General features: G+C 39.9%; 2 protein-coding genes across 2 annotated transcripts; both read left to right on the forward strand.

Moving 5' to 3' along the window:
* Nucleotides 1-4394: 4394 nt before the first annotated feature.
* Nucleotides 4395-8661, forward strand: LOC123469706 (zinc finger protein 567-like). Its single transcript, XM_045168910.1, is given in 13 exon segments — nt 4395-4609; nt 4776-4854; nt 4930-6363; nt 6471-6577; nt 6686-6948; nt 7021-7085; nt 7158-7217; nt 7322-7396; nt 7610-7712; nt 7714-7779; nt 7853-7945; nt 8015-8077; nt 8148-8661. Coding segments are annotated over 11 exon segments (1611 nt in total). The 5' UTR covers nt 4395-4609; nt 4776-4854; nt 4930-5869; the 3' UTR covers nt 8370-8661.
* Nucleotides 8662-9451: 790 nt separating this feature from the next.
* Nucleotides 9452-10709, forward strand: LOC116917859 (PRKR-interacting protein 1 homolog). The gene is given in 5 exon segments (XM_032923467.2): nt 9452-9469; nt 9868-9925; nt 9928-9983; nt 10098-10280; nt 10345-10709. Coding segments are annotated over 5 exon segments (561 nt in total). The 3' UTR covers nt 10591-10709.
* The last annotated feature ends 55 nt before the right edge of the window (nt 10710-10764 follow it).

Consider the following 10764-nt stretch of genomic DNA (forward strand, 5'->3'; position numbering starts at 1 on the left):
TTTCCCTTCCTTTTGGCAAAATTTCTAAAATTATTTCTTTTGTCTTACTTTAGATCTGACAACAGAAAAGGAACCAAAAATTGGAATATGGGCTAGAAGAAGAATAATGGTGGGCAGTCCAAGAATTAAATTATATTATTCATATACCCTTATTTTTTGTGCGTAAAAGATCTGAGGTATGTAAGGGTATACGCCCACCACCTAAATGTTTTTCTGCTGTTAAGTAGCTAAATACAAAGGTCAACACATAGCTAGTTGATGCTCTACTTCATTTCCAATAATTATGATTGACCATCGCAAGCTTCGCTTGCTCGGCCAATCCCAAATTGTAGCCGGAGACTTTAACGCCCATCATGAGATGTGGGAAAACACCAACAAATCTAATAAATGCGGAAAGGCACTAAGTGAGATACTAGAAACTAGCTTATTGATTGAATTAATCACACCGCCAAATATCGGGACTCGTTTTAAAACCAACACCAGAAGCATGTCCACAATAGACCTAATGATGGCATCTCCAGTACTAGCATTTAAAGCAACGGCAAGACAAGGGCAATCAATGGATAGTGATCACATACCTATTATCGTAGACATGGAAAATGTTGCACCTTCGGAAAATATCCCCCAGCAACATGGGACTTTAGATCCGGAAAATGGGTGGAATGGAACCAAGACCTACACAACAGACTGAATATACAAGATTTTAAAAACACAGATAACGTCGACGAAGCAAATAGAATCCTTACCTCAGCGATGATCGATGCAGGAATGAAGTGGTTTAATTTCAAACCGAGGAGGCCCATCACCAAGTTAACCAAATCCTGGTGGACACAGGAATGTAGTAAGAAGTGCGCAGAAGTCAGAAGAATGGAACGAACATGGAGAAAAGATCCCTTAAACGCCTCGAAGCGGGCAGTATACCGGAAAGCACTGGCAGAAAAAAGAAAATTTTTATTAAATAAACGCCGGAATGCATGGGGAAAATATCTCGAAGAACTGGGACCAAGAAATGTCCCCCAGAAAATGTGGTCGTTAATGAAAACCATGCTTGGTACAGCAAGGAAAGGCCAAACGGTTCCAAAAACGATTAAAAATGCACAGTCTGAACTGACATTCGATCCAGAGGCTATATCGGAAATTTTGCTGAATTCGATGTTTGAGCCAGCATGCAAATCTCCTCCTGAACTAAACAGAAACAAGTCTTTAACACTACAGGAGGCCTTACGCAAAGAAGAAAGGGTGGCACTAAACTCTCCACTAAAAACACAAGAAATAGAAGAGGCCATGAGAAGTCTGACGCATACAGCACCCGGTCCAGACACCATCCCAAATACAATGATCAAGCAGCTATCGAAAGAAAACAGAGAACAAATCACAACATTTTATAACCTAATACTGAGGACAGGACGGCTACCGCTGGTCTGGAAAGAGGCTCACGTAGTACCCCTACTAAAAGCAGGAAAAAGCGCAGAATCAGCGCAATCTTTAGGCCAGTCGCACTGACCGCAACCCTCTGCAAACTCTTGGAGAAGGTACTGGCAAAACGAATAAACTATTACCTGAAAAACACAAAAAGCTACTAAAGGCGCAAGACGGGTTCAGAAAAAAATGAGGCACCACAGATGCTCTCACTGATTAGACTGCTTCGTAAAAAATGGATGGAGGAAAAACAACAAAGTATATGGCATATTCCTGGACATAGCCAAAGCCTTTGACTCAGTATCCTCAAGGGCAATCGCTTGGAAATTAGCCGAAAGCGGAGTAGAAGGATCGATATTAAGGCTGATAAGTGACTTCATGAAAAACAGGACATACAAACTAAAAATGGAAAATCGAACCCACGGGTGCACTCAGACCAAAAGAGGAGTCCTGCAAGGATCAGTGTTGAGCCCCATCCTCTTCAACGTGATGATGGCGGATCTGCCCTCCCCACCCAAAGGGTTAGAACTTATAGTGTATGCGGATGACGTGACAATTCTCATAGAAGCCGAAACGGAAGAAAAGGCGGAAACAACGGCTCAAGTCTACCTGGATAAAATAGCAAGATGGTGCACCCAACAAGGCATGAACCTATCAGCGGAAAAGACGGCAGGAATGAAATTTGAAAGGGATGCAAACAATTCAGAGGTCTTGTTTTTCCTACAGGGGAGAAGAATAAAATTTCACGAAAACGTCACCCTCTTAGGAGTGGAGGTGGATAAAAAGCTCACCTGGCGGAAACACATCGCGAAGGTAGAACAAAGGATCAGGAGAGCAGGAGCCGCTATTAGTGGAATTGCAACACGGAGGATGGCACCGGAGCTGAGGACGCTGAGACACCTCTACACAGCATGCATACAATCGGTGGCGGATTATGGGGCGGCAGTGTACGGGGAGCGGCCAAATCAACCTATCCTGAGTTAACACGGTACTGCATGAAGCCATAAGGAAAATCCTGGGCGCTCAAAAAAGTACGACGCTACCAGACCTATATGCAGAATTAGGAGTAATGGACATACAAACAAGAATAAGAATGCTTACCACAAGAATTGCTCTCCAAATAATTAGCAACCAAGAGCATCCTTTACGGGATCTGCTATTAAAGGAGGTGCAGGCGCCGACAACTTGGAAGTCTTACTCAACACCAGCGGTGATAAAAGCTACATGGGACATACGCGGTATGAGGCTAAAATCAAGGAAATGGAAAACAACCAACCAACTCCCCACCGTGGGACGAAAGGGTTTATGAATGCACAGAACTGGACATCACAAAGAAGGGCGCAACCGAGAACTTGTTGCAAGCACGGTTGCTGCTACAGGAAGAGCTAAATACGCTTCCTCCACAAACAGTGATAGCCTACACAGATGGATCCGCCAAAGACGAAACCTATACATGTGCAGTTTTCATCCCTGAAATCAACCAACAAAAGGCATGGAAAATCGAAGGGATTAAATCCATCTTTAAAGCAGAAGAAATTGCAATCCTGAACTGTCTCAAACACACATACCAAAGAGAAGATTATCCAAGCATGGTAGTGGTATGCACTGACTCGAAATCATGTGTCCAGTACCTAAGCAATCTCCCTTATAGGGACATGGACTCAACAAGTCTAGAGATCTGGAATCTAACAAAGTGCCTGAAGAACTCGGGCTGCAAAACCAAGATAATATGGATTCCCAGTCACTGTGGAATCAAGGGAAATGAATTTAGGACTAGCTAGCTAAACAAGCTTTGACGGATCCAGGAGTAGAAAGAATCCAAAGCTTGCCGCGCATTGAAACCCTGAAGAAAGAAAAAGGAAAGGAGATAAGTAAAGACTGGTATGAAAAGATACGAGCAAGTTATACCTTCATTGCAGCAAACATTGAATCCTTGCACATAGACTACCATCGCTTTCACAAGAACAGAGAAGCATCATGCACAATTCACAGATTGCGAACCGGGATGAACAATTTACAATACAGCTTGTATAAAAGAAACATGGCAGAAGACGGGGATGCAGATGGGGCTGTGAAACCATGGAAACCGAAGAACACATACTAATGGAATGTGATAATCCAGGAAACTTTTTGAAAGGTACTTGTTTACCTTTCCACAACACCCCCTCCCCGTATTACAACTGTAGAACAAGAAGCAGACGTTTTTCTAAGTAAATTTCTTTTCCTTATGAATAAATCCTTTAGCATAATCAGATAACTTAAAAAGACTAATTGTGTCAAATAACTCATTACTGACATCACAAACTACACTACTCATGACATAAAAACGAAAACAGTTTGACACTACAGTCACTAGTCACAGTCAATCACTTTACGTCTGCTACGGTACATTGTAAACAAGTACCTTTCAAAAAGTTTCCTGGAAAAATAACAGCTTTTTTGGAGATAAAATTTTGTGTATTATATCAGCACAGAGGTATAGTACACGATTCCAAAAGATTTTGTAATAAAACTAACTACAACTTAATTAAATATATTATTTTTCATTTCCCTCCTATAGGGCCCGGCCCGAGAGGAAAAATACCCCAGGTCGGAATTCAGCCTTGGCAACTCAGCATCCGATCTTGGTCTATTCCAATTCCCAAATTTTTTGATTTACTTATGAATTGATCGTATGCGTTATTGAATTTCTCGTAATGTTCATTTATGACATTGCTACTTTTTTTCGAAAACTATTCGTAAATTAGAATTTACACGGAAACTGCAAGGCTTTGTTATAATGATGTTTTCGGATTGAAAACGTTCCGCGACACGCTTTGCCGTTGGCAACTTCCATGGTAATTTCCACAAGATACCACCCCATGTTCCAAATACATGAAATACCGGGTCCCCAATAGATTAACTGTAGTGTTGCTATCGTCTATCGTTATCCTTATCCCCTCACCTCTTCTAGTAGTGGCTAGTGGAAACTGTTTTGTTGAGAAAAAAAAACGCTTTATTTGAACATAAAGATTTTTTTTATTAGCGTGTTCTTCGTTTTCACAAAGGCCACTTTTGCGGGATGGGAATGGCATCTAAAAGAAAAAAAACAATGAGTAGTGAAGGTCCAGTTAAGATTGTAGGAATTAACCATGGAGTATGTCTGCATCATTTCTTGTTGATGGATGGATGGAAAAAAGAACAATTCACTGTAAGACATGATTATGGCTGTTTCTCAACAATTAGATTTTCCATTATTTTTAAACAATGAGATTTTGCAAGCTTTGTGTGCTGTGTGTATTATATACACCACCTTATTTTGCCAATTTCCTCTTTAGTCTGTCTCGTTGATTCTCTGAATTTTTTTTATGTTTCAGGATGTTACATTTTTTTGCCAGTCTCCAGATGACAATAATGAACAACACAGCTTACAAAACAAGCTCCGTGCTAACAGAAGTATGATTGGATGAGGTTCAAAATTTTAGAAAATGCTGTATTTCTTGAAATGATTTCATAAAATATTTTACGCAGGTGTTCTTGCTGCTGCCAGCCGGTTCTTTCCATCCTGTTACCTGATTGTGAGTTAGAACTAGATGTCTGCATCTCAATTGATCTGAGCTTTGAAGAACTGTTTTGTGTTCTTGAGTACATCTATTCTGGGAAGCTGCTGTGTTCAGTCAAAAGCAAAGACAGAATTTTAAGTATTCTAAAAGAATTTGATATTTTCGTGCCTGATCATCTACAGAATTCAGTAGACTGTGGAAGAAATGGAAGTAGTGAGGCAGAAGTGGAAATAATATTTGAAGAAGCCATTGCAAGTGAACCAAAAACTACTAAAGATCCCACAAACATTTCAGAGGATAAATCTCCCTTTGCAACTTCTGCCGATGTTCGTGTAGTAAATAGTGGAGAACTAATTTTACGAGAACCCAATATTTCAAGCTCCAATGAAGATCCCTTCCAGTATGAAGAAAAGCTTCCAGAAAAATTCTCAAACAGTCATAAGATGTACAGCAACAAAAGTAAAACTCATTGTGGATCAAAATGGCTATTCTGAATTCAAACACCAATGTTACTGAAACCATTGTTGAACCGGAAATCTCCAGACATAAAGATCCGGTCTTCACCGTAGTCACCAACCAACCCACTTCGCTGGGAGAAACGCTTGAAAGTATCGTATCGTCAGAGATTGTAGCGGTTGAACCTCAAGATAACCCATCGCTAAGTAATTGTGATGTGCATAGAAGTAGTGTAGAAGATGAATGGACTATTCAGCAAATACCGGATAGGCAGACCGTTACGCTGCAGTTCCCTGCCCAGATTCTTGGCAGTACCATCACACATCCGAAAGAGCTTGAACATACCTTGATCAAACGCACAACCGTTCCATATAATACTTCGACCTACCCATTGCCTTTATACCATTCACACACTTGGTGCTACGGCATTTATACCCCCCGTTGACCCTGCTATGATCTCCCAGGAAACTGCTCTCTATGATCATCCTCTACCTACCAATAAAGGGCAACCTTTCGTACATGACTGGACATCTTTCAAACAACCGACTTTTTTGGTGTCACGACCACAACGCGTCTACAACCGCCGTGAACTAGTTGTCCGTGAGCGACCGAATCAAAGTAAAGCCGTGTTGAAGTTAACAGACATTCAAAATATGAAAGCCTATAAAGGCAAAATTCATGTCACTTTAAATGGGAAACCTATTGTTCAGCCTACGCTGCCCCAACTTTTCCATGGTGGAGGTGATTACGAAAATGGTGAATCAACTGAATCACACAACCAGCCACAGTCCTGTGCGGTGCGGCGTTCAACTGGCGTGGCGAACATCCCAGAGAGTGAAGACGACAAAATTGATTTGGCGCTGGCCAAACATTTTTTGCAAGAAGAAGTTCGATTAAAACAGAAGCTTCAAATGAGATTGAAAATGTTCTCTGACCGGCTTACTCAGTAATTTTATTCGCATGTCTTCTATTTTTTAGTAGCAATATGAATGCCTAGATAAAGTGAATTATTGCCAATGAAAACGTCACTGACGATGAATTTTAAATTTATAGACACAAAGAAATCGCTCGATCCATCTTGAAGAGGACAAAGGAAATTGAGCAGAGAAAGCGAGAAAATGAAACAACGAAGCTATACCCAACTGCGAAGAAATCGGGACGTGAGTGTTTTCGTTTATTGTATTTGAATGGAAAAAATTTTTTTTTTTTGTCTCTTTATTTTTTTTTTTATTATATTGAATGATTGAGAAAATGGCTTATTCTTCTAGCACAAACACAATGCGAACAGTGCGGCAAAATGGTGCTGGCGTCGCGTTTGGCAATTCATCTGAAGATCCACAGCGGTATAAAGTCACACTTATGCGAACTGTGTGGTCGAGCATTTTTGCTCAAGGCATACCTCAACGCGCACATTCGGATAAATCATCGTGGGACAGAGCGTCCGAAACGCTTCATGTGTAGCAGTTGTGGCTATACCTGCGATCAGAAACACAAATTAGAAGTTCATGAAAGGGTTCACACAGATGAAAGGGTAATAAATACATCAATAATTCTTATACTTATAAAACACCTTACTTGAAAAGTATTACTTTTTCCTTTTTAGCCGTTTACGTGCACGTATTGTGACAAGAAATTTCGTGAGAAAGGCACCCTCGTTCGTCACATTCGGTAACTTTTCTTCGAATCAAGTCAGTGGTATAGTTATTTTTGTGTGGAAATAAAATATAATTGTACTAATAGGACTCACACAGGCGAGAAACCATATTCATGCAATATCTGTGGTACATCTTACGCTGCCAGGTAGCTTTAGCTTAATTGACATACTCTTTAAAAAATTATGTCTCTTACAAGTCTAACAAATGATCGTATTATTGTTTCTCAAATGTCACGATCAACCATGTAAGGGATACCTACGTTCAACACTACAGAAGGAAGCATGAACAACAAAGATCGGATAGCACGAATGAACCTCGATCAAGGTACATGCTTGCGCTGGATCCCTATTTTAGTCTGTTTTCTTTCCTGTTCTCATTGGACTGTAAACATGTAGATTTCGAAGGCATATTGTCCTATTGGCTAAATGCAATATTTTTTAAAATGAGATGTTATACTTACCTTGCTGTATCCCATATTTTCACTGTTTTGATCTCAACCGAATAATAATTTATCAACGTTTGTAAAATGTTTTACAGAACAAGACACTCCAGTGTAGTCATTTATCGCTGCGAGTTTTGTCAAAAAGGATTCTACCGGATCCTGGCATACGAAAAGCACCGCGCGACCCATACAGGTGTGGGCTGCTGCCGTACGTTGCACGCAGGGAGACTGTGATTTCACCTACTCGGATATGACGCAACTTAAGGTATTTCAACTCTCCCAGTAACTGTAATTAAAGTGTTTAGCATATAGTAATTCTAATGTGGCTTGACATATAGGATCATATGGCAATCTGTCACCCAGGAAAGACGTATACTTGTGCGGTGTGTTCGAAGGTGTTTCTCACTAAGCAAAACCTGGCAAATCACCAGGTAAGTTCTCCGTTCGTACAATGGCGGGAAACGTTCATACAAAAATGATATTCTCTTTTCTTTTGTTAGTCTAAACATGATCCGACACTAGGATTTCATTGCTCTTATTGCTCTATGAGCCTTACTACTAAAGTAAGTTATTATTCTAAATTTTGCATAATTTTTTGAACGCAGTAATTGATAGTTTTTCCTACAAATTAAGGCCAGTTTGATAGCTCATGAAAAAATCCACACCCGCGATAAACCATACGAATGTTCATACTGTGGAATGTGTTTTCATAGTCCGTATCTGATAAAAATTCATTTGCGTAAACATCAACCCAGTCAGCCTAAGCGGAAGCGTTCTAGAAGATCAATTGAAGAAGTATCGGAAAACCCGGACACGGATGCCGCTGGTGATACTGTCTCGATAGCATACTATTGAATTGCTAAAGTTATGCCGGTGGTTTCTCTTGTTTCTTATTGAAAATTTCTTTTAATTGCTTTCCTTATGATAAACCCATTTGGTTTGTACTGGTAAATTTTTTTCCACCTTCTTTATTGTTTTATGGTACTTGTTGTTTCTGAGGGACATGTAACCTTCCAAGCGGAAAAGTTATTCTATGTCGTAAAATGGTTTTCGAAGCTAGTGCTTATTTCTGGAATTTCTTTGATCAATTTGGCGTGCAAATCGCTGCTTGAAGCAAAGGCAAAATACACGAGGTTGACCACCTGAATCTAAGCAGCAGCGTTTGGTATTTGAGCAAGTCTTCATCAGGTGCAAAAGAAAAGGAGATAAACGAATTGTTTTGGAAAATACTTTTCTTGAATCATGTTTCGTACGTAGCCTATTTGTTAAAAAAATCATCTTCAACGTGTATTCAGTCCGTCGTCTTTTCTAGCAAACATAGTATTGATCTGGTAGCAAAAGAATTTGCTGGTTTCTTATTATCAACGTGAATTATCTTTGTCCGGAAGTAGATCACCGATTAAGTTTTTCGCTAATTTAGTTGACTTTTTCATGACAAAAAGATGAAACATTTTCAGATTTAACATTCGACATTTTGGGTTTTCTTGTACCAATTATTAATGTAGTCAGATAGGAACTCCTTCCAAAACAGCAAAGGGTTGTAGTTGTTGTTAAACCATGGGTAGACTGGGACCGAGCCCTAGCCCCGGGCAGAGTTTTTAGATGGTCAAACTACTATACAGTACTCCTGACATCACTTTTCGCAAACAAGATTTTTTATCTCGCTCCCTTCCGAAAGTGCTGCACCAAGCGGAGGTCTGATTGCACTAACAAAGGAGATAGAGTTTTCGAATACTAGCACCAAGCGGAGGTCTAGAGAGATAGCGTTGTAGTGCGTGAGATCTCCGCGTGGTGCAGCACTGTTGGAGGGAGCGAGCCCGAAAAAGCCTTAAAAATCGGGTTCGCGGAAAGTGACGTGGGACGTGGCTTATTTACAGGCGTTTTACATGGAGTACTCAAACCATGTAATCTATGACTCTACCCCGGGTTACCTTGAGATGGCTTACTACCGAAAGGTATTGGGGCAACAGTTTTAAAAAATGATACGAATGAATGAAAACACATTTTACGCGTGTCGCACCAATGCCTTCCGGTAGTAAGCTGTCTCTCGGGTAACCCGGAACAAGGCCTTACTTTTGGCAATTTTAGCCCAAAATAGCCTTCCTCGAAAGAGGAAAGACTTCACCTTTCAGAAGTGGGATACTGGTGCTGCCACTGTGACAATTTTCGAAACAACTTTGGCTCTGAGTGAACCTACCTTCTACTAGTATACTGCGTTTTAAATGGTGGTAAATGTTACCAGGAAAAGGGATGGAAGACACTCAACAGCTTTAACTAAACAGTGTTGGACATTTATAGACTTGTAACTTGTTTTGAAGTCCCTTTTTTATCAGATATAGTGATCCTACTATAGTGTCATGGCAGAATCAACAGAAAAAAGAAGAAAGTGCGCGAGCCTAAAGAAGTTGTTGTTGTAAAAACACCTACGATTATCAAAGGATGAAACTCGATCGTCTCATGAAAAATCCTGTAAGATGTTTTAATATCATTGATTTCTCCATTTAAGAAGCACATTTAATGCTTTCTTAGTTTTTACCTCAAGAGCAAAAAGGTGTTAAGTATTGACACATGATATGTTCATAGGAGAAGCCAGTACAATTACCAGAAAGGCCAAAAGAGAGAAAAGCAGTACCAGATACTCCTGACTTTGTACGAAATGTTATGGGGTCCAGTGCTGGCGCTGGAAGTGGTGAGTTTCATGTTTATCGTCACATTCGGAGAAGAGAATATGCAAGGCAGAAGCATATTCAGATCACGTCAGAAAAGGTAGAAAACCTTATGCTATAGATTATAAATTATGTCCAATCAGTTTTGTTTAAATCTTTTATAGGATAAAAAAGATGAAGATTTCAGGTTAAAACTTGAAAACAATCAAAGGCAAGCAGAGGAAAGAACTGCAAAGAAAAGAGCCAAGCGGCTAAAAAAAAAAGAACTTATGAAAGCTATTGGGAAGAAACATAAAAAAGATGCTAGTAAGCCATCTCAACAGGAAACAAGCAGCAGTTCTGATACATCAGGTACTGAAGAAGAGCCTGAGGACAAAAATTGTACTCCAGATCCTACAAATAATCAATAATGGAAAGAAAGATAACTGATCATTAAGACCCAACCTAAGACGCTGTGAAATGTTTGATTGTTTACTAGTTAAATCTGTGTACAAACAGCTGACGCCACAAATGCATTGCTTAATCGATATTTTGATGATTAATTGACTAGTAAGTTTTACATTGTGGTGTACATGTGTTCAGAC

The sequence above is a fragment of the Daphnia magna genome, linkage group LG2 (assembly GCF_020631705.1).
Source record: "Daphnia magna isolate NIES linkage group LG2, ASM2063170v1.1, whole genome shotgun sequence".
Taxonomy (NCBI): domain Eukaryota; kingdom Metazoa; phylum Arthropoda; class Branchiopoda; order Diplostraca; family Daphniidae; genus Daphnia; species Daphnia magna.